Source organism: Syngnathus scovelli, chromosome 17 (genome assembly GCF_024217435.2).
Source record: "Syngnathus scovelli strain Florida chromosome 17, RoL_Ssco_1.2, whole genome shotgun sequence".
In the NCBI taxonomy this organism is placed as follows: domain Eukaryota; kingdom Metazoa; phylum Chordata; class Actinopteri; order Syngnathiformes; family Syngnathidae; genus Syngnathus; species Syngnathus scovelli.
The window spans coordinates 8,462,029-8,484,168 of NC_090863.1; the positions used below are offsets into that span (position 1 = coordinate 8,462,029).

The window sequence follows — 22,140 nt, forward strand, 5'->3', positions numbered from 1 at the left end:
AATCCAATGCCGGCTCGTGCGAGCGGTGACCTTGAAAGAGATTTCCCATTATGTTCTAAACATGCTAAAAGCTAAAAGCTGTCCAAACTGCCTCAGGTCATCAGCACGCTTGTGTCGTCATGTGCTATTAGGGGCCATCATCAAACATGTGCACGCATTGGCACACATTGAAATTCGACATGGCCTATTTTTAAAATTGTCTCCTCACCCGTTTGCCAGGAGGTCCTGGTACGCCGGCCTCGCCAGAAGGACCTGGGGGACCCTAAATAGAGTAAGAAAAAAATTGTAACCTACTGTAACAAGTTGATAATCTATCTTCAGTCATGTCACAACATACCTGTTGACCGGCCTCCCCATCGTCTCCCTTGTCACCTCCTAAACCGTCAAGGCCCTAAATGAGACATTTTCCAAACATTCAAATCAGTGCAAATGTCTTGCTCCGCAAAATATATGGTGCAGAATAATGAGTCGTGACGACATTGGTGCTTAAGCAAACACTACCGCCTAGATTATTACGGATAAATTAGAAATTATTTAATACTTACAGCGGCACCGGGCTCACCAGGGGGACCAGGATCTCCTGGGAAGCCAGCAGGGCCCTGCAGAAACAGTGGAAAAAATGACTCAGCATTTTAACTTGGAAAAATTATTGATGTGGTGATGTCGAACAAGTTGCACATACAGCGTTACCCTTGGGACCATCATCTCCAGGTGGTCCGCGGGCCCCGGCGGGTCCTGCAGCTCCAGGAGGTCCAGCTTCTCCCTTCTCTCCGGTCTCTCCTCGGAGGCCCTATACAAGAAAAACACACACCAAAGGGTCATACTGATACTTCAACACCATTTACAATATCTCAGATGACATTCGAATTTGGTGTGGAAAGGACTTACGACTGAACCTGGCTCTCCGTGTGGTCCTGGGTTGCCGGCCTCTCCAGTTTCTCCCTGTTGAACGAAAAGCAAGAATTTGTCTTATTGGATTGTACACCCTCACGATATAATACAATACGTGGAAAACCTGCTCACCTTCTCACCGACAGCTCCTGGTCCTCCAATTCCACCGGAGGGGCCTTGAGCTCCCTGTGGATGTAGCATACTTTACAGTGAAGCAATAAGAGCAATAAAAGTGTTGAGATTTACAACAGAGAAAACAAACTTACAGTGGCTCCACCTGGTCCCTGGGGGCCACGAGGGCCTGGTGGTCCAGGAGGACCCTGTTAAAAGACAGCCATTGACATCATTATTATTATTATGAAATAGAAAAATGCATTGAATTCTCAAACACTCACCATGGCTCCAACGTCTCCGTTCTCTCCCTTCTCGCCTGGAGGGCCGGGCAAACCCTGGAAGAGGTGAGAGTCGTTTGTTAGAGAAGTGTAGGGCAATAAAAAAAATCACAGTTTTGACCCTTCTGGCGACTATTTTCCTAAAAAGCAACCAGTGACTTTAAATCCTGCTAAGAAACAAGCAATATTAACAGAATGATTTTGCAGATTTTCTTATCTAAGAGGCTCAATCATAATAACCTGAGGTTTCATTCCTGAGTTTGGCGAGCACGGACAGTCAAATGCATCTTATAGCGTGCGGGTCGATAAATAACGACATTGACGCACTAATGGATTAGAAAGATGCATTCTTTGGAAAACCTCTAAAGTGTTTGTTTACAAATGCTTCTCTGTCTTTGATACATCCACCCTCTCCACATCCTGCACCAAATATTCAGCTACATGAGAAAAAAAATCATTTATTTATTCACAGCCCACAGTGAAAAAATCATTAGCGCCGTGCTCTGAGTTGAGTGGACATCTACTGAAGGGCATTCATTCTTAATTAAAAGAGGGGAGATCAGAGGAGTGCAGGAGGCCCTATTAAAAGTCAATTAGGCTGAATAACGATGTTATTAGGCCCCACTGTCCGGCTGGCCGGCGGGGGCATGCCGGGTATGGAGGTAATGAACTTTGAAATATTCAAGTTTCTTTTCATAGAAATGTCCTTTGCGAGAGGTGAGCCTGCTTCATCTTTGTACAGCTTTAGTTCTGTAACATAATGTATAATAATCAATAATCCCTTATGAAATAAAAGACATACAGACATGTTAATCCCACAAAGATAACCTTATTACATCCAAAAATATATTTTTTGTTTAATTTAATTGTCACTTTTTTGTGATTGCAAAATGAACAAAGTCTACTTGTGTTCGCTTCTCGCGCTAGCAACAAGCTAGGTAGCCAGTTATAAGGTAACCCTGTACTGTTATTGTGGAAGAGAAATGTTTTCCGTGTGTAAAATAAACTACGGCCCTAACAACAGTTTGGCAAGACGCCAGGCGCTACCTTAGCGCTGATTGATTTGTAACAGCCTGCAGTATTCTAAGCAGAGGGAAACAGGAGGGGAAACAAACATTATTTAACCAGGAGCCAGGACTTCATGAATAAATGATGCAGGTTTTTGTTCCAAAGTCATGTAAATGTAAATGAGATGAAATGTCGTTTGCGAGAAGTCATTTGTGCTCAGGAAACAAACGATGATCAAGGTTACCTGTAGTCCGATGGGTCCCGGAAGACCGGGGAAGCCTCTGGATCCTTCGTCTCCTTTCTGGCCAAACATTCCCTGTTGTCCTCGGGGGCCGGCTTCGCCATCGCTGCCCTACACGAGGCCGAAACAAGAGACATATTCAAGGTTACAGAGTCGAGGGGAGGGCCAATAAGTACATTACAATGCAGAAATATGTTCAATCAGGGCGGATGGTTCCCTTAACGAGAAATTGTAAAAAAGTCGTAAAACTACATCTTTACTCTAGAAAAAAGTCCTCCAAAAATGAGATTTTTTTTTTTGGTAACTTTATAAATGGCAAAAAATGGATAAAATAACAAAATAACACAAAATAACTTTATTCTACTAAAGTTGCAAATGTTTCTCCTACAATTACTGGATGCTGCCCACCCAAAAACGTACAAGGAAAAAATATCTTATCTCTAAAACTACTTGGCCTGACCTTAGTAAGAATCTTGTTAAACTCTCCGAATAATAATCAACAGCGTTCTTGCAGCAGCACAGCAAATGGAGCGCGGACGATGTTGATTTGAACGGACAAATCAATGTTCGTTCAGCTCAGCCGTGCTACCTGCTCTCGGCCAGTCTCTCCTCGTGTTTATTTTTGTCAATTTCGCCCCTCACAGAGGCCGACTTTTGGCCACTAAATCGTGCCGCTTGTATGCTCACCCCTCCCTTTGGGTCATCCCCTATTGCCGAAAGCCTTCACGTTAATGAGGCGGACGCGCTGGCGAGCGTGTTTGGCGGCTCGCCGACATTAAATGTGCTGAGGCGTTTTTTCTCCCCCGCCAGCACGAGATTGACAGCTTCGGCATGCTGATGTGCATCTGTGTTATTTTTATGATAACAATGTCAGCGCGGCTCATTAAAAAGTTTCTTGGGTGTGGGACAAAACTCTGAAATCAATGGATGCAATTCTAATAGGATTTGTTATGCAAAAGTAACTTTTTGATTGTTTGTATTCAATTGGGTCTTCAAAAGAGGGGATTGCATAATCAAGTGAGTCTTTCATTAATTGCAGAATTTTCTAAATACGTGCTAATTTACACTTGCACTGAATTTCTCCATCCACGACTTAGCAATTAGTCTGGCGCTAGGATTTTTTTTTTTTCTTCTGATTTTCAAGCAGATTTTGCCTATTCACTGATTCTTTGGGGGTCCATTTTGTGGCCAAGATTTTTTCTGTATCAGAACAGGATGTGGTACTCACAGCTGGACCAGGAGCGCCGATCACGCCCTGAAGACCACTGGGGCCTGGTGGACCCTGTTGGAAGAGCAGTTAGAGAGTTGAGGACAATGACACATCCTTATATTTTCAAGCAAATTTTATACAAAAGCGAGGGACTTACAAGTTCACCCTTGTCTCCTTTGCCTCCCTTCTGTCCAGGTCCGCCAACCTCTCCCTGCGGGACGACACAAAAGCAGCAGAGCTCACTTTCCTGAATCTATCCACCATCTTTAAAATATACTTTTCAAAGTCACCATGACCGCGGCTGGCTAGGTAAATATTTCTCCAGAGATTCCAATTTAATTGGCCTCCACAACAACCTTGAAGTGAGTTTTTGCACTTAATTGATTGCGGCGTACGTGACGAGGACTACTTTACACCCACCTTGTCACCGTCCTCTCCGGGTGGGCCCTGAGGTCCGCCTGAACCGGGAAGACCGACGGGACCTTGGATGCCATCGCGGCCAGCGGGACCCATGGGACCTTTTTCTCCCTAACACATAAAAGACAGATGAAATGGAGGATATGATCCCTTACGAGAATGATATGGTGGGGGAAAGCGACTTACAGGAGCTCCCTTTTCACCAGCAGCTCCTGGTGGTCCTTGGGGGCCGTTGCGTCCCGTCTGTCCGATGGGACCTCCGGGGCCGGCCGCGCCTCGCTCACCTGGGGAACCCTGTCACATTCAACATGCCGGTCACAACGAGAATGATTCCTACTTTGAGACGTAGATGCGTTTTATTCAAGTGGCAAATCATGGTAGCGAGAAAATGGAGTACTTGGATGTGTCTCACTATTGATGGCATGAAGGCAAAGCTGGTGTATTTGGTCCAAATGATGATATGCCGCAAGCTAAACTTGCCGTCAAAGTAAAAGGACTCGAGCAGTTGATGTTGTAATCACACTCGCTGACGTTTCCGACAGCGGCAGGAAGTCAATGTCTCGCCTTCGCCGTCCCAAAATATTCCCAGCAATTTTAGCTAAGTGCCTCATGGCGCGCACTCACAGATGATCTTTTCATCTCGGCAAATGGGCCGTCATCTGATGCCGTGACGCTGGAGAGGCGCTTTTAATGGTATAATTGAAGGAAGACCGCGTTTAACGAGCTGACGAAATGTCAGTCCGCTTTCTCACCATTCAGCCGCCTCAGAGGCTTTTAAGAGACACTTATTAATCTGAGCGTGACTACTAATGGGGAGGGTGTCCTTTTCGAGGAACAAACCAAAGAAACCATCTTTCCCCAACATTCCATTTGGAATTAGAATCAACACTACACACAAGAATCATGTAAACGGTGCAAATTACTTACGATGGGGCCGGAGACGCCCTGGGGCCCTTCTCCTCCCTTTAAGCCACCTGGACCCTGAGAGCACACAGAAAGGAGATGTTGGTGTCAGTCCCACAAAAAATGTGTTGATGATGGGTGATGCTGAATTATGAAAATTCAAAAATACATAAAAGCCTCAAAAATCAATCTCTGAAAAGACAGTAAGTCTTCGAAGTGTTTGTTTGAGGTTCATTTAGATAAAAAGTTTTAGAACTTTGGATCCATTTATTTCAGGATGGAAGTTTGGCTTCTTGGCTCGGCAGCAAGTGCTGTGTAATCGCCTCTGCTGCATATCGGGAGGCATGAGGCAAAAGGCAATAAAGGGCTTTTATTACCGTAACTCATTCGCGGGCCTCAGACAGTACCGGTGGGCATGAAGGATGCCGAGCGAGCAGAAGATTCCACACGCAAACATTTTTGAAAAAGAATCATGGCCTCATATAGTGCTGCTCTGCATTAGTTTCAGAAACGATATACTGTATGGGTACATGTGTGTGTTCCTAATATTTTGCTTAGCTACATTAGAGAATACATGAAAGTAACAAATAATTTTTATAAGTGCTTATTTTTTGCACTTGTATGGCAATTTAAAAAAAGTCAATTAAGTTTGTATGTTTTTACATGTCAGTGAATAATTCTTACCATGGCTCCTGGAAGACCCCTTGTTCCCTGGAAGCCACGAAGACCTGCAGGACCCGGCTTACCGCTGGGCCCCTGAGGACCTGGATCTCCCTGTAGAGAGAGGTGAAGTCATGTGATAATCCAAACAAAACACCTTTTTTTTTTTTTTTTTTTAAATAATGAAAAGTGTTTATTTACCTTTCCACCCTCTTTTCCAGCAGCGCCTGGCAAACCTTGCTCTCCAGGTGGGCCTGGGGAACCAGGGTGTCCTCGCTCTCCACTAGGTCCAGTCTCTCCGGTTGGACCCTGACAACCAACAGCAAAGTTATTCAGTTAGTACTGGTACACATTTCATTCAACATTTCAAAATGTTTCCTTCTACTTTTTCCTGCTATTGGTGCAGATTTTATAGTACGTATCTCACAACAAGGACATACTTGTGGTCCAACCACGCCTCCTGGTCCTGGTGGTCCGGTCTTTCCTTGGAAGCCCTAAAAGGGAAAGAAACAGCTCAGTTTTATTCAAAGTCGTCATGCTAAATTATTATCTTAGCTGGTGTACGAGATAAAATATTGCTCTGGTTAGTCAGCATTTCCTGGGATGTACTTTAGCAAAAGGTCAATTGGGAATTCAGAAGGATTAGGATTAACTGACCGTCTCTCCTCTCTGTCCTGGGTGACCTGGCAGACCGTCTTTTCCTGCGGGGCCCTACGAGTAGGATGGACGGTCAAATAGACAACATCAGAAATGAATAACAAAAACTATAAAATAATAACAACAATGAATGCAATTCCTTACATTGGGTCCCTTTGGTCCGGGGAAGCCTACAGGTCCTTGTGGTCCTTGAGGACCCTTTAATAAGAAAAAGTGGTTGGTAAACAAAAAAAATAAAAAATGCAATTCAATTACAACATGAGACATTATTTTTTAAATCATAAAATAAAATAAATGATGAAAGCAGCGCCACTTTCTGGACCAAAATACAAATAAATAGAAAGTGTAACACTAACCCTCTCTCCGGGTGGTCCTGAGGGTCCATCACTGCCTGAGGTGCCCTGCGGGAGAACAAAAAGATAACACATTGTCAACTTCCTGCAATTAAAAATCACATTTAGACTAAATCACACAGTCAACAATTGAACTGGCTTAGCACCTTTGCTCCTGGTTTTCCTGTAGGTCCTCTGGCACCACGCCCTCCACGTGGACCCTAAACACAATTGCACCTACTGTCATCATCGGAGGAACTAAATATAGCGTTGAAAATATGTCAAAAATGAATGCGTAGTGTCCACTAAGCAATTTGATCCCCTTTCAAAAACCACCACTGTTATTGATGTTTGGGCAGCATAAATGATTCATGATTCAGATGCATGAAATTGCCTACCGTTGGGCCACGTTGGCCTCGAGGTCCGGATTTGCCAGCAACTCCCTAAACAGAGACGCAAACAACAACAAAGCATAACAATATGTTTATATATAATTTCATATCAATCGAAGTGTTCAACAAATAAATTAGCTGTAAGCTGGTCTTGAGCATCAAACAAAACTGACCCTTGCGCCTTTCTCGCCATTGGCGCCGGCAAAACCGGGGAAGCCATTGGAGCCCTGCGAGAAAAATACAAAGAGCAAATTGAAAAACCGCACAGGTCAAAAAAAGAGCTCAGAAGGTACACATGGTGTTTTAAACAATGGAAAATCCACTTGAAACATGTTAGCAATAAAAAAAAGAATGAATGACACAAGATAATTCAAATTCATTCACAATCTAAACACAAATTAAATGTATGTCTGGTCAAATGTTAATTTCCACCCAATTAGGTAATGTTATGAAATAATAAAGCGCACTTACTTTGGAACCTTGTCTTCCGGGGTATCCGGGCAAGCCGGGCACTCCAAGCTTTCCCTGAAGGACAAAGGAACAAAAACAAAAAAAATCTTTAAAACAAAGTCAACTTTCATTTGGACCTCGATCGTGATGCGTGATTGGATGCTTGACCTTTTCTCCGGCTGGACCGATGGGACCGGAATCACCATTGGGTCCTGATGTACCCTTGGGGCCCTCTGGGCCATCCTCACCTCGGGGTCCGGTTACACCCCCCTCACCCTGAAAGCCCCCAAAACAAACTCTCATTAGTATTTACTTTGAGACTTCCTACTTGACAGCATTGGGGGGGAAAAAAAAATCACCTTGTCGCCCTTCAGGCCCATGTCGCCTTTGAAGCCAGGGAAGCCATCTTCTCCCTAGATGGAAGATATCAATCAATATATTGATGATGGTGTATAGTTTGTTGAGAGCACAATGAACATGAACACAGGAAGCACGCCTAATAGCCAACAGTGACCTCTAGTGGCGATTTGGATTAAAACAGCTAAACCACAATATCTCTGTTCCTCTATTGACATCTGGTGTTTGGGAAAAAAAGTGCAGCATCGTGTTTCTGAACCTTTATTTTCCGTGGGGATGAACAAGAACGTACAGTAAGAGTTAATGAGATTTAGGAAAATTTAAAACGTTAAGGTAATAAACATTCTGTAAGTTAAACTTTTAATAAATGAACAGTGATGATTGAAATGAATGATAAATGAAACAATATCAGCAAAAATATTTTGAAAATATAAATGACATGAAATTATTTAAAGGAGTATGCATTAATATAATGAAATATCATAAATAAATATAAAAACATACTGTAAGGTTTTGAAAATATTAACGTAATGTTGCAAAAACAAACTAAATCGTTCAGTTATCGTTGATTAGGGAGACCATTAATATTGTCTCCTCAAAACAATGTAATTATCATAAATAATAATCATATTTGTAATTCAATATGCACATTCCAAATTGTCACATTTATGTGACAATTTGTAAAAATAAAGAGGGGGGGGGGGGGGGGGGATTTTTTGTTTTGGTTAAATACAATCTCCTGTATGTTTACCTTTTCTCCTCTGCTACCTTTTAGGCCTCGGATTCCCTCTGCTCCCTGGAGGAAACCACAAATACCGTTACATTTGAACTTACTGTATGTATTTATCAGTTTTGTCCAAAATGTGATGAGCGCTCACTTTGACGCCTCGAGGGCCGGGGTAGCCGATGGATCCCATTGGTCCGGGGAAACCCTAAGGACCAGGAAAAAATCAAGTTAATTTGATATATTTCCATTGAGTTCACAGAAGTATGTAACAAGTTACACATGTGGAAAAACTGACAAGAAGCAGAACTAAATAGTAGACAATGAGCAAGTTAGGTGAAATTCATGTATATGTAATAAGGACGAGTTGGGCAATGTAGCACTAAATCCAACAGATGGCAGCATGCTAAAAAAAGGCTGTTATATTTAGCTGCAGTGAAAAGCTAACTGCTATTTTTTGTCACTGAACGCTGCCTTTCCCTTTTCCAGTTTGTGTGGGCTGAGGAATTCTCTGCCCCAAGTTGTCAACCAAATAGTTTAGTCAGTTGACTGGATTATTTTTATTGGGCAGAAATAAATACGCCCTTTGAATTCTGCCTGGCAACAAGTGACTATTTGAAAGAATCCAAGTAATTCTGTCAATTGACATTGCTGCCACTTGGCTGAAATTGGATTTCTTTGATAATGATTACTGTGAATTCAAAATAAAAAGATCAAATAAGGAATCGGATGAAAAGTTGTATGTATTTTCAAAATGTATAAACTTTAAATTCATATTAAAAATCTATAAAATAAAAATTGAATTGCCATTTTACATATTTAAAATCAAACTTCCTGGGGTGTAAGCCTAAGAAAGTAATTGGTGAACTTTTTTTTGCATAAAAACACCACAATCCATAATTATTTTGGTATGGTACCAAGTCCAAATATCACTTACAGCTGCTCCTTTTTCTCCTGGAGGACCCTCTTTGCCTGGGTGACCCTAAAAAAAAAAACAAAAAAAACAAAAAAACACTTGCTTAGTTGGATATAATAATAGTTGTTACCATTTTTAACAGAGTGAGAAGGGACTTTACTTACAGGAGGTCCATCGGCACCACCAAGGCCGGCCAAACCTTGTTTACCTTGAGGTCCCTACATTCACATGATGAATGGAGAGATGCATAAAATACAGGAAGAACATCAAAATCATCTTGGACTTTGTAAAATTACCTAATCAATTATTGTATATTAGAAATACCGTATAAGAAAAGTATCTGTAGTATGTGCCAATGAGCCAAAAACATAATAATAGGGAATAGGAAAGTAGTAATGTTTGTAATTTGCGGAAAAAGAATTTACTTTAATTCTTACAAAACCCATCTTAGAGGCTCTACTAACATATATATACTGCATGTAATTCTATGGCTTTAAATTTAAAGTTGTCAAATGAGAAGTACGCAGAGTCAGACAAGGACAATCTCTTGAAGCTTTCTTCCACAGCAGCACATCTGCTGAAACGCTTTTAAGTCCAAATGGACTTTTTAGGCAGAAGAAAGGCAATACTCACTTTTTCACCAGGAGGCCCGATCGGACCTTGAGGCCCAATGAGACCCTGAAAAAGAAAGCGAGAGAGAGAAAGAGAGAATGGGCGTTAACACAACGTCCCAAAAAAAAAAAGCACCTGTCAAGTCTGTTGCCAGTTTTAATTAGCTTATTTTTGCCTGTTTCATTGCTTCCACATTGGAAGCACTTTAGCAGTGTTTATTCAGACGCGCTCAGCCGCCCATGCAAATGGACTTTTATGATTATTTCTTTAAGTCGTTTGATTTTACTCCCGAGGATTCTATCCCTGAGAATAAGCATTCAAGAACATATTTGACATCCCGTCTCCACCCCCAGAACAAATAGTTTATAGTATAGTATATATAAAAGAACACCACATAAGTCTGTTCATAATTAATAATTGTACAATTGAAAAATATTCCATGTTGAATTTATTGGTCTATTTATATTATGTTTATATGATATTCAAATGTATAGGCCTTTCTGACCCAAGTTAATTTTCTTTCAATGAATTCTCTCACGGAACAATGTGATGTAAGAAACTAAACAACAATTCTAATTGTTCATATGAGAGTTAATGAGACATAAACAAATTTTATTGGGATTTCCTGCCACTGGGATCATTAAACAAGCCCAATCGAATCAAGGACATTATTGCTATTCCTCCTGAGAAGTGAACCAAAGTCAACGACTCGTGTGAATTTCTCAGGCTAAAAAAAGGGGAGGAGATAAGAGCGCAAAGTGTTCGGGCAGACGTTGGATGGGGAAAACAGACGTCTGAAGAGGAGAATCAAGAAATAGCAAAGGGTAGAATTTAAGGCAGGAAGTCAGCATGTTGAGTTAGAAAACAGAGCACGCTGACAAATAGACGGCTGAATGGAGGACTTACATGAGGTCCAGAGAATCCCTGCTGTCCGGGAGGACCTGGCTCTCCTTGTACACCCTAGAAGTACACCGAGGAGCATGTCGTTAATATTTGATGTGATTTTGTTGTTTGCAAAACAATACAATATCTGCGTTTCATTGAAACGCAGAGAAAAGTATTTTGTGCAGTCCCATCATTGTGTTTCAATTTCACACTGAGGTGTCTAATAGTTACAGTGTTTATTTCTGTAACTTCTGAGAGTGGATGACCACTTTCAAATGTGTCACAAACCACACACAGACAGAAAAGGCCTCCCAGAGGGGAAGACTGCTTTAGATGTTCCCAGATTTGTATAAACAAGTCATGACAACCTTGAAGGAAAAGAAGACTAACGAAGCATCCATGTGTGAGGACAATGAGGCCTCATGGAGATTAACCAAATAACATGTTGGCTTTATGAATATCTTCATGTCTATGACTCAGTAACCACGCATGGACTTCTTGACCCATGACCCCACCCCAATCCATTTTCCTGGTAAGACCCTAAAAAAAACTGTCCTCATCTTGGCTCTTTGTAGTAAAACGAAGAATAAAATAAAAAATTAATGCAAAAAAAAAAAACATGGTTCTCACCATATTTCCTTTGGGACCCGCTTGACCGTCAAGTCCAGGAATACCCTGCAAGGGGAAAGGAGTAATAGGTTAGAGCTCTTCGCCAGAGAGCAAGGCAAGCACGATAATATAGCGTGAACGTGCGGTGTACGTACGCGCTGTCCTGCGGGACCCGCCGAACCTCTGGGGCCGAGCAAACCTCGAGGACCCTGTGTGGCGAAACAAAAGAAAAGTGCTCGACGTTAAATAGAATAGTAAAGACCACCATGAGTACCAGCAGTAATTAATAGTAGAAATAGTAGAGAACCGTAAAGAGAATTGAGTCAAACAGTAAATAATATTAAGTATCGAGTACACAAAAAAGAAACAAACGGAGTAAAACAGCGAAAAAGAAAAGCGTTTTGTGTAATAAAAAATATTGTATTGAAAGACAGTTTGAGTAAACAAAATAGTGAATAAAAAAAGATCATCAATTACCCCGTAGAGCTTTTAATTTTTGATAAAATAGTGAAGAAAACAAACGTGGGAATTGGGACCACTGTGCTCAAACACTGCCCTCGTGTGGTCAATACGGGTATTACAATCTCAATGAAACCATCTCAATTTGGAGACTTAAGTTTGTGTAAGTGTGTGTTTGTGCGTGAGCGCTGTCATGCCGCACACAGCATGAGCCTTTCTGTTTCTCACAGACATTGTTTTTAGTTTTCCCGACCGAGACGGTGCGTTTGACAGCTTGATTTGCTACTGCGTGTCGAAGTTATAGTGCCACATTTTCGTTTCAGAAGGCAATAAATCCACTTACGCCCTCTCCAGCCACACCTCTCTGTCCAACCTGGCCGTCTTCCCCCTGTGGAGGCAACGAGAGGGGGGGTTACTGGCATGGAAACAAAAAGAAGGAATTGGAGGGGATGTGCCGTTGACTCACTCTTGGGCCGTCTTCTCCTGGAGCTCCTGGAGGCCCTGTCGGACCGTGCTCCCCCTGGAGAAGAGACATGTCAAAGAGAAGTTCACTAAGCATGGTGGAAGGTGGTGGTGATATGTGCGGGTGTGTGTGTGGGGGGGAGTGGCAGGCTCACAGCTGTGGCCGAGGAAGAAAAAAAAACAGCTGATGACTAGGCAATTACCAAACGATGCAAAGACTTGAATCTAAAGCACGGGTGACCACATTGGGAGAATATGCCTCCCTGTATTTACATGTCCTCTATACGTCCTTTAATTACACCTTATTGGATGGCACTGACGTCTGGAAATACTCCCTCTAAAGGACTCTTCCACGTCCGCCGCCCAAGCCTCTTTCCCCCAAAAAAAAAAATGGGTCCAACAACATCACAACACTTTGGAACCAACATCTGATATGGATCAGATGCAGTTTCTCAAAACATGCATCTTAAGTAGATTGAAGACTACATTATCCATAAGTGTGAATTGTGAATGTGGTGCTCAGTATCCAGCTTATCCAAAAAACTAAAACGTGGTACTCACCCGATGGCCCTTCTCTCCGGGGAGACCGGGAAGGCCGTCGAAACCTCGGTCACCCTGGAAACGCAGTGAGGTCACAACAGGTGCATCAACGCCTGCAACGACGAATCACGTTACCTTGGTTCCAGGCTCTCCTGGCATTCCTCGTGAACCGTCAGCTCCATTACGGCCCTGGAGGAGCACACACAAGCCGCATTGCAAAAATGAGTCAACGATACATTCTTATGGACTAAACGGTTTCCATTTATCCAAGCTTGACTCACTCTCTTTCCTGCCTTTCCCGGGGGACCGGTAGGACCCTGAAGACCTCTGGGGCCCTACGGAGCAAACAGATAATAAATATCTGGTCTAGTTCCAGGCAAACACCCCAAATTAAACAAGTTAAATAGAAGGCTTTGTCATTTTGATCAAATCGATATTGGAAATTATGAGTCAAATTTCAGAATTGTTAGGGCAAATTTAAGATTTTTGTATAGGTTAGGAAAGTTTTTTTTAGGGCAATTACAATTGTGTTCAGACTGAAAAAATAAATACATAAATAAATCTCACCTGTGGTCCGTTATCTCCGCCGTCCCCTTTAAGACCGGGAGCACCGGGACCGCCCTGTTGAAAAACAAATTTAATGAGTGAAATGTTTTGGATGTATGCAGTGGCTGAACAGGAAATGCAGTAGATCCTGAATCAGGCGTTTACAATGTAAGACAGAAAGGGAGGGGTCGGTCAGGCGTGTGAGACACATTTGGACCGAGACTAAACTAGAGATGACTGTATGACCTCAGCCGCCCAGTGACTTCCACATGTATGGGTGTGTGTGATGATATATGCGTAGCACTCATGACCTCATGTGTGGTGTGGGATCAACAGACAAGATGTGGAGTTTGAAAAGGGACTCACCACAGGACCGGACCGTCCCGCCATGCCCGCTGGCCCTGGAGGACCTCTCATGGCCAGCTGGGGGGGGAGAATCAAAGAGACATGTAAAACCACTGCTCGCCCGCATCGCACTTGTGGGCACATTTGCAGACTTTCTCACGGAATTGATGTTTCAGTATATGTAGCCTTTGAGAAAAATCTTTCATGTCCAAGAATAGACCAAATTCTTCAATGCATTTTTACAACTCGGAAGATGTGGCATCTGTAAAGCTGAGAGTTGGCCTTCGTCCCTGACGGATGGCGGTAGCTTCTGCAGTTGAGTAATTAAAGACTCCCAGTCTACTGCACGAGTCACTAGCTGCACCAACAGGTGTCTGAAAATAATTCAAATGAAGATTAAAATTTCCAAAGTGGTTAAAAAATTTTTTTCCTCAGTGCTTTAGCTCCAAAGCCAATAATGTGTGGAACATTTGCAGCCTAACGGACTAAAATGGAGCTAATTTGCTAAGGGAAGCGATCCATGTCCTACTCCACCCTCGCGAGGCAATATTATTCCCTTTTTCGGCTTCCAGGTGAGAGAATAATTCCTGCTGATTGTGTCAAGTGCATGGAAAAAAAAATAATGGGAATGTAAAATCCATTTTAACTGTTATGTAAAGAGGTTCAGTAGCAGTGATGACTTACCCTAGCCTGGGAAAGGATGGCTTGAGCCTGAGCCTCTTGCGCCGTCACGACGGGTCCTTTATGTGCCTCTCCTCCTGCTCGGAACTGTTGATCACAATGAAAAAGGGTGACGCAACTCAAAAAAATCCAAAATTAAGCAGTGCCTGACAACAATGGAAAGTGCAAATTGAGGGACAGCCAACTGTTCCGGTGCATAAAGTGGTACAACTTACTGGAAGCATCAGAACGGTACCTGCAGGCCCCGGGACACCGTCTGAACCTGGAATTCCAGGTCGTCCTGGAAGACCCTGTGGAATGACAATAAGTGACTTTCACATACATTTTAACGGTACGTTTTGTTGAGCCCACCCAAAATTTGATCACCCGATTCAATCTAATATTTGTATTTATTTGTAACAGCAATAAAGAGTTTCCCAAAGGGGTGAATTGGAAGTGACTAGTGCTCTTCCGTAAGAGCATGTTTTGAAAATAAATAGTGGGAAAAAAAATCTTTATAGCCAATAAAGCTTCAAGATTTGAATCAGGGGATGTTGCATATTCCTTGCAAGAAAAAAGAGACTTGTCTAATTGTAACTGGATGTGATTTAATAGAGCAATGGAGGCTACTGTGAATCCTCAAGAGAAACCAGATCAGTGAAGCCCTCCAACATCTTGGAAAGTGACGTTAAAAGAGGGTTTATAGTGACGATGATGATAATGCGTCCAGACGGAGTACTATGCCACAGAAAACCATGGGAGTACAGGAAGGAGTCAGGTCTAATCCCCCTGGGCAAGACGGGTTTCCCATGGGAGGAAGTGACGGGAGGGGAGGAACTTTAAATCCAGAGGGATCACCACATCATGTCAGTGAGTTCACTTTCTTTTTCTTTCGCTTTTCTTCAATATATATACTTTTTTTTTTTTTAAAAAGGATTTTCTTTTTGGGGATAGTAATTAGATTTTTTTTTTACATGTTTTTTTTAATTTAAAATGATTAATTAATTAATCGTCAAGGACAAATGGCTTTAATGGACAATCCTTCATTTTTCTTCTCGAAAAAGATACTTCTTTGTTTCTCCCAAAAAACAGTTTTCTTGAAAAAAAAAGTGATTTATACTAGTAAAAGACTGAAAATCACGCCAATATGAGTGTAAAAATGCGTTTTAAAAGTGCTGTCCCTCAACTCACCCTTGGACCGGGATCTCCATGAGGTCCTGGGGGACCTGGCAGTCCTGGGGTACCCGGAACACCCTGAAAAAAAAACCACAAATGCATACTTTGAGTTCATTATATCCCAAAGCTCACCACAGTCGGCCCATCCAGCACTCATGGTGTATCAGCCAACAACGACAGAAGCAAAGATGGCTTCAAAAAGACCTCAAAATACAACAACCCCCCCCAACTCTCATTATACTCCACCACTGACGCTCTTTCCATAAAGCCCCCCCCTCTCTTTTATCCCCCTTTTTTAGCTGTTCTCCATGTGTGCAAGGCAGACAGGAGAAAACGTGATACTCACTGCTTGGCCGGGGGATCCTTGGGGTCCTTCTATAAGCATACCCTGAAAAGAGAAAAAAAAAAGAAAAAGAGTAGATAATACAGTAGCGTTACAAATAACAGACGGCTGCTGCGGGTTTGAGGTCGAGGAGTTTACGTATTGCTACACGCAGTATTTCATCGACGGTTATGCGTGTGTGTGGTCAATTTGTTTGGACGGGTTTCAATGCAGATGGTACGGGACGAGCTAGCATTTCACTTAATATTAGGCTTATATAGTGCGGAAAAAGTCGCTTATAGCGCATACGCTTAAAATCGTCACTAAATCTCAGACTCTGTCTACATTCTATTTGTTAGCAAATTAGCAGCCACTTGACAGATTAGCTGTCGAAAAGTTCATGTGTTTGACAGCCAAGTCGGTATTGTAGTATCAATTAGACACATTGTTAATCTTTAGACACATTCAATGGGAGAGGGACAAAGGCCATTAGCCATGAGCTAATTGTAGCATTGGGACAAAATCATACTGATTAGCAATAATGTCTATTTTTCACATTTGGACTAAAATGAATACATAGACAACCGGGATGATTATTGAGGAGTTAATAAACAACTTACGGGCTCAATGATGGCAGGTTCACCTTTCTCTCCTTTCTCACCCAGGTAACTTTGACTTCCTCCCACCTGTGGACATGAGGGGAAGCCTTTTCTTAAACACTGCCAAGCACGTTTATGTTATGGGGAGGAAAAAAAACGTGAAAAGGCGAGACTGGCGACCAGCAGGACATAGCGATAAAAGTGCTAAGAAAAGCGCCGCAGACTGCTGACTACTGTTCTTGAAGATTAAGGTAGCTCGCTGCTGCTGGCTTGGAAAAATAAACCTCAGGAATAATACAGCCAGAGGCTATAATTTGGACCCCTATTTAGTAAGCTTCCTTACTAGACATTAAAAAAAAAAAAAAAAAAAAAACACGACCCCAACTACAGGGGTGGTTACCTGACACTATTCATACAATGACTTCACATGAGAGGCATTCCCAAGGCCCCAAAAGAAGAACAGTGTCCAGCAATTTGAGAAAGTCATTGAGGACTTTTGCGGTGTGTTGGGAATGTAGCCCGGACAGAGAGTGCTAAAAGCTTGTTGGTGATTAACCCCTGAGGTTTGTCAAGTCCTGCCTTAGGAAATCTTCATCTCATACAGGGCCATGGCTAAACTACAGTAGACATTCTTAATTTCAATTGTTTGATTCATTTTCTTTCACGCTTGCACAAATTGGTAGTATCCAATAGGTAGGATTTCAAGCCAGGGTTTAGGGTCTTAACTTTAGGGTTCCAGAGAGAGGTAAGGTTTTGAGCCAGAGCTAGGGTTTCAAACAAGACGCTTCAAGTTACAACCCGACATCGTTTGGAACCCGCTACGTTCCCACCACCACACCTCCATCGTCATTACTTACGCCGCTCGTTCTGAAGTCGGTTTCCGCCGGAACACCAGTACCGAAGTCTTCCTCGCCTGTAGATTTGTGGGTTTCGGTTTGAGTGCCGTAGTCGCCATAGTCGCCGTAGTCGTAGGGCGTCTCCTGGGTCTCCTCTCCCTCATTCAGGTCGTATTCCCTGAATACGTGTGTGTTGGTGGCAGCGTCCACATTGTCATTGGTGTCCACGGGGGCGACTGTTTCGACACCGGGGGTGGGGTCCGCGCCGACCTGTTCCACGCCGGTGATGTAATCATCCACGTTTGCCTCTTCATTTGTCTGGGATGGAAGGGAGAAGGGAAAAGGCAGACATTTAGAAGGCATGTTTATTCCCAAAGAACACATGTCTGAAATGGCACAGACAGTCTGACGTTTTGAATTAAAATGGCTATTTTTAGGACTGGAATGAAATTCTGCTGGATATTTTGTGCAATAGAATCCATATCTGAACGTGGCAGCAAAGTTTGCGGACTCGCCATAAAACAATTAACTGTTTTTTTCCTTGGCCAAAACCCTATTGGATTATTTAAAAATTAACAGAAATGAGTTCAGTAGCTTTTCCGTCGCACAAAAGTTTGTTTCAATTTTGATTTTAATGCTACCATGCATCGAGCGGACAATGTGGTTCAAGGAAAACAAATGGCCATGTTGTTCCAATTTAACCCTCAAATGTTCCTCATTAGGATATTATTTATGTTTGTAACGATTAAGCGCAAATTAAGGTTGCCAAATTCTGGATGTGTCAGAATTACGGAAAGGGGAGGGATGACTTATCTGTCTGCCGACCAGTTTTCCATTGGTTATGCTTGACATAACTATGACAACGATTTCCTGCTGTGGCCATCTTTACGACGTCATTCGTCGTGGGGAAAAACAGTAGCATATGCGGCTTCTTTATTTTGACCAAATAAGGCTTTTGACCACCAACAATGATCATTAAAATTTGTAAAACGTTTCAGAAAATGGATGCTCGCACCAAGACAGCTGATGAATGTGGAATATAATAGTAGGTCTTGAATAATTTAATGACACTGGAATTGACGACTTATTCGACACTGGAATTAATAACTTATTCCACCCATTCTTACACACTGACTTGACATTTAAAAAAATAAATAAATAATTACCTGGCCCGCCGTGGGAGTTTCAGGCTGACTTCCATCCACAATGCTGTAGTCGTAGTCGGTGAAGTAGTCGCCGTCTACGAGGGTCTGAAATGATTAGCGCAAAAATAAAACTTAGCGATATAGCAAATTAATAGCAGCCAAATTGGTCAAATTATACCCTAAAAAATAACAATAGTATGTACGCTTTTTAAAACCTTTTAACTGCAGCTCTAAGGCTAAAGAAAGCTTGAACTTCAGATTTTCTTTTAATACTTGTGCCGTCTTGTGAATATTTTACTGCATAACTATTTAAGTCTTAGCCTAATTAACACCCAAATAAAACTTGGAAAATTTCAAACTGGACAAAAAATAAATAAATCAAAGAGGAAAATATATACAGACAAACGATAGACAAGAACCCAAGCTTGGACAGATTAGTTATTCATGACAATGGCTGCCATGAAAACGGTATTAGTCGCGGCGGTACCTCGGTCTTGGCGCCTTCCGTTGGGGCGGGTTCGGTGGTGAGTACTCCTTCGCTGTAGTCATAGAACTCACCATAATCATAGTTAGTGTACTGTAAAAGGGGAAGAAGAAATAGACAGGAAAGGGGTGCAGTCAATCCATCGATGCCGTCATGTAAATAAACCAGCACAATGTCATATTGTACAGTATTTACATGGCAAAAGAAAGCAAGCATGTTATTTTAGAAATAACATGTTCAAAAAATAAATAAATCACATCCATATGAACAGAAATAATATATATGGATAAAAATAACAACAAATCTTGTTTGCTTCCAAACAAGTTATTATGCGGTCAAACCGTGACATGTTGCTATACGTAAGGTCTGAATGTCAAAGTTAGCCAGACGCATTCATTAATGGGGCTCCATTAAAGTCAGTGTGCAATCCTGACTCATGGTGGGAAAAGGCAAAATTACAGGAACAAATAGCAGCCACTAAATGACTTATAGCGCTAAATAAACGTGCGGCCTGGGCTCGAAAATTACCCACATGAATGCAGGGCAAAATAATCAGCTAAAGGGATATAATGTTGCTATTTATTTACTGGGTTAAAGTCGAGCCACCCAGGACAAACCGCACAGGATATGGGTACAAGTTTCTCTGATTCGCATAAAATGTGGGAATTGGTGCTATCCTAAGCACCAATTCAGAAAACGTTTACACTAACTTCAAGTTAATGACACGCTTAAAAAAAGCTGCACTTCGCTAAAAAAAGAAGAAAAATTGCATTTTGCCAAAAAAAAAAAAAGATTGATGCTGTTAAATATGACTAAAATTTCCTGTGCCAAAAACTGCCGTACATTTATTGACAGTTTAACAATGGCGAGACCTAGCAAGCCTCGATTCCTGATACGCATTACACGGATTAATATTAGTCCCATGGACAACTGTTGACATTGTGAAAAAGCGATAAAAGCTGCAATGTTGGCTAAACATCCGTCCGGAGGTCACACTTGGAGCCGAGGCCCGGCCAGACAGGCGAGACAGTCTGACATGAGGGGTTGATAGAGCGAGTTGTGGGGGCGTGGATTTACGACAGTGAAGTGCTTGGCTGGGAGCTTCACCGCGAGGCTTGGATGAAATTGGAATTGGATGCGCACTCGTGCACACATATGGACACGCACTCCCGTATCACTCCGTTTCCTCTTTCATCCTGTGCCGCACACATGTGGCTGACAACTGCACAGCGACGGCGGGGTCAAGGCGGTTGCTCCTTGGCGCTTTCCATACGCATCCATACCAAGTAAATATGTTCAAAGCTTTTGAAACTTTGTGACTCTTAATGGTGAATAAACTATAGATGATGCACTTTTCAACTCGTTCACTGCCATTGACGGTCATCAAAGCTCCATTGTAACTGGTCTGGCAGGGAATGAGGTAAAAAGGAAACTATTGGCGTTGGTCTTCACTTAAAAGATAAACAAAGGTCTCCATACACGTCCATAATGAGTAAATCTGTCTGAAAAGCTATGAGGAGGGGGACTGCGTGGAACATTACGGCTATAACGTCAACGGTGAATAAACTATACGTGCAGCCAAACTGTCTCTCTCTCTCTCTCTCTCGCTTCGCTTGACAGCCTCCACCAGAGTGAACTTGATGATGATGAAGCAACATTTTCCAGCCACTTCTTCCATACTTGAACTCGGCATTGAGAAAAAACAAAAAACGTTTCCAGGTATTAGAAGTCTTGCTGCATAGGGGAAAGGAAAAAAGGTTGGATTTCGGGTAGCCGAGCCTGCTGAACTCATTAGTGATATAAATCACGGGGCCACTGCAAAGCGGCGTTTGGTTCGAGCTCAGCGGCAAGGAAAATTTTCCAGCGTGAGTTCATCAGTTATTTGGTCAAATACTTGACGGAAAATGTCAGCTGACAATGGAGGCTCACATTAGAGAAGACACAAAGAATGATAAAAACTTTGATGGACAAGGAAATATTTGTCGTGATTTTGGATCCTTTAAGGCAACTTGTGACTTCCCAGCCAATTATTATAAATTAAAGTTACAAATGACAAAATATAAAGTGTATACAAATATCTACTTTCCATGTATTCCCTTTTTCTACTGACCTCTTCCTCAGGTTCTTGGGCCTGGGGGGTGTCCTGGTGGTTGGGGGTTTCACAGTCGGGGCTGTAGTGTTCACAGTAGTCATAGGCGGCCCGGGGGTCTGCCACAATCAGCAGCTGCTGGATGTCACCCTGGACGATGACAAAGAGTGTCAGGTAAGTCAAAATATCATTTTCACAATCAGCACCTTCTTCTTGAATGATGATCATAAAAGGTGACAATAAAAACACAACAAGCAGGATGTGGTAGAGCACGATAAGCCGTAATCCTCCTGATAGAAAAGGTCGTTAATCAAGGCTTGAGGCCAATCTGCAAGCGAGGCTGCCAGTCCCCGTGCACAGCAGATAAATAATCAAGGTCTGTAGTTATCGCAGGACGTCTGGTTTTCATGAGCGTTTGGAAAAGGAAATTACATCTGCACCGCTAACACTGCCGTCAGCCAAAACGCCTCGCTCGAAGGCACGGTGAAGAATGTGACCGCTTCCAGTCGATCAGCAAATAAAAACATTTGGAATGAATGCTTATTGCGTCGTAAGTGTCCTAAAATAGTGTTTAAAAATATTTATTTTAGATTTTAGTTTCGTGTCATTTTGACTGACAAGGAACCGTGCTGGGTAACAATCGGGAAAAAAAATAAGAGCAGCAACAAAGACTTATGAAGTAACAAATAAATCCGAAAGCTGCGACAAATACGTTCATACTTGGAGATAGTTTTGTCACGAATGATTTAGTGTGGACTAAGATGCAACAACAATCCGAGCAGCAGGGTGCTTATTTGTCTGTTTGTCTGGTCTTTGTTGTT

The 22,140-nt window shown here is 42.3% G+C and overlaps 1 protein-coding gene across 4 annotated transcripts in view; it reads right to left on the reverse strand.

Annotated features, from left to right (window-relative positions):
- LOC125985112 (collagen alpha-1(XI) chain) overlaps positions 1 to 22,140 on the reverse strand; it is a 47,952-nt gene that overhangs the window by 3,412 nt on the left and 22,400 nt on the right. For 3 of the 4 annotated variants that reach the window (XM_049747655.2, XM_049747653.2, XM_049747654.2), the window contains 50 exons: positions 21,341 to 21,469; positions 19,234 to 19,323; positions 18,768 to 18,851; positions 17,623 to 17,919; positions 16,787 to 16,852; positions 16,191 to 16,232; positions 15,860 to 15,922; positions 14,905 to 14,979; positions 14,693 to 14,776; positions 14,030 to 14,086; positions 13,685 to 13,738; positions 13,399 to 13,452; positions 13,253 to 13,306; positions 13,139 to 13,192; positions 12,582 to 12,635; positions 12,459 to 12,503; positions 11,812 to 11,865; positions 11,678 to 11,722; positions 11,069 to 11,122; positions 10,184 to 10,228; positions 9,715 to 9,768; positions 9,572 to 9,616; positions 8,789 to 8,842; positions 8,662 to 8,706; positions 7,913 to 7,966; positions 7,722 to 7,829; positions 7,575 to 7,628; positions 7,277 to 7,330; positions 7,110 to 7,154; positions 6,879 to 6,932; positions 6,736 to 6,780; positions 6,524 to 6,577; positions 6,380 to 6,433; positions 6,163 to 6,216; positions 5,924 to 6,031; positions 5,747 to 5,836; positions 5,087 to 5,140; positions 4,346 to 4,453; positions 4,163 to 4,270; positions 3,900 to 3,953; positions 3,761 to 3,814; positions 2,536 to 2,643; positions 1,287 to 1,340; positions 1,158 to 1,211; positions 1,024 to 1,077; positions 889 to 942; positions 683 to 790; positions 546 to 599; positions 338 to 391; positions 209 to 262 (listed from right to left, as the gene is read on the reverse strand). In XM_049747655.2, the coding sequence (XP_049603612.1) occupies positions 209 to 262; positions 338 to 391; positions 546 to 599; positions 683 to 790; positions 889 to 942; positions 1,024 to 1,077; positions 1,158 to 1,211; positions 1,287 to 1,340; positions 2,536 to 2,643; positions 3,761 to 3,814; positions 3,900 to 3,953; positions 4,163 to 4,270; positions 4,346 to 4,453; positions 5,087 to 5,140; positions 5,747 to 5,836; positions 5,924 to 6,031; positions 6,163 to 6,216; positions 6,380 to 6,433; positions 6,524 to 6,577; positions 6,736 to 6,780; positions 6,879 to 6,932; positions 7,110 to 7,154; positions 7,277 to 7,330; positions 7,575 to 7,628; positions 7,722 to 7,829; positions 7,913 to 7,966; positions 8,662 to 8,706; positions 8,789 to 8,842; positions 9,572 to 9,616; positions 9,715 to 9,768; positions 10,184 to 10,228; positions 11,069 to 11,122; positions 11,678 to 11,722; positions 11,812 to 11,865; positions 12,459 to 12,503; positions 12,582 to 12,635; positions 13,139 to 13,192; positions 13,253 to 13,306; positions 13,399 to 13,452; positions 13,685 to 13,738; positions 14,030 to 14,086; positions 14,693 to 14,776; positions 14,905 to 14,979; positions 15,860 to 15,922; positions 16,191 to 16,232; positions 16,787 to 16,852; positions 17,623 to 17,919; positions 18,768 to 18,851; positions 19,234 to 19,323; positions 21,341 to 21,469 (3,444 nt within the window). The remainder of the gene's footprint in view (positions 1 to 208; positions 263 to 337; positions 392 to 545; positions 600 to 682; positions 791 to 888; positions 943 to 1,023; positions 1,078 to 1,157; positions 1,212 to 1,286; positions 1,341 to 2,535; positions 2,644 to 3,760; positions 3,815 to 3,899; positions 3,954 to 4,162; positions 4,271 to 4,345; positions 4,454 to 5,086; positions 5,141 to 5,746; positions 5,837 to 5,923; positions 6,032 to 6,162; positions 6,217 to 6,379; positions 6,434 to 6,523; positions 6,578 to 6,735; positions 6,781 to 6,878; positions 6,933 to 7,109; positions 7,155 to 7,276; positions 7,331 to 7,574; positions 7,629 to 7,721; positions 7,830 to 7,912; positions 7,967 to 8,661; positions 8,707 to 8,788; positions 8,843 to 9,571; positions 9,617 to 9,714; positions 9,769 to 10,183; positions 10,229 to 11,068; positions 11,123 to 11,677; positions 11,723 to 11,811; positions 11,866 to 12,458; positions 12,504 to 12,581; positions 12,636 to 13,138; positions 13,193 to 13,252; positions 13,307 to 13,398; positions 13,453 to 13,684; positions 13,739 to 14,029; positions 14,087 to 14,692; positions 14,777 to 14,904; positions 14,980 to 15,859; positions 15,923 to 16,190; positions 16,233 to 16,786; positions 16,853 to 17,622; positions 17,920 to 18,767; positions 18,852 to 19,233; positions 19,324 to 21,340; positions 21,470 to 22,140) is intronic. The other variant, XM_049747656.2, reaches the window with a different exon arrangement.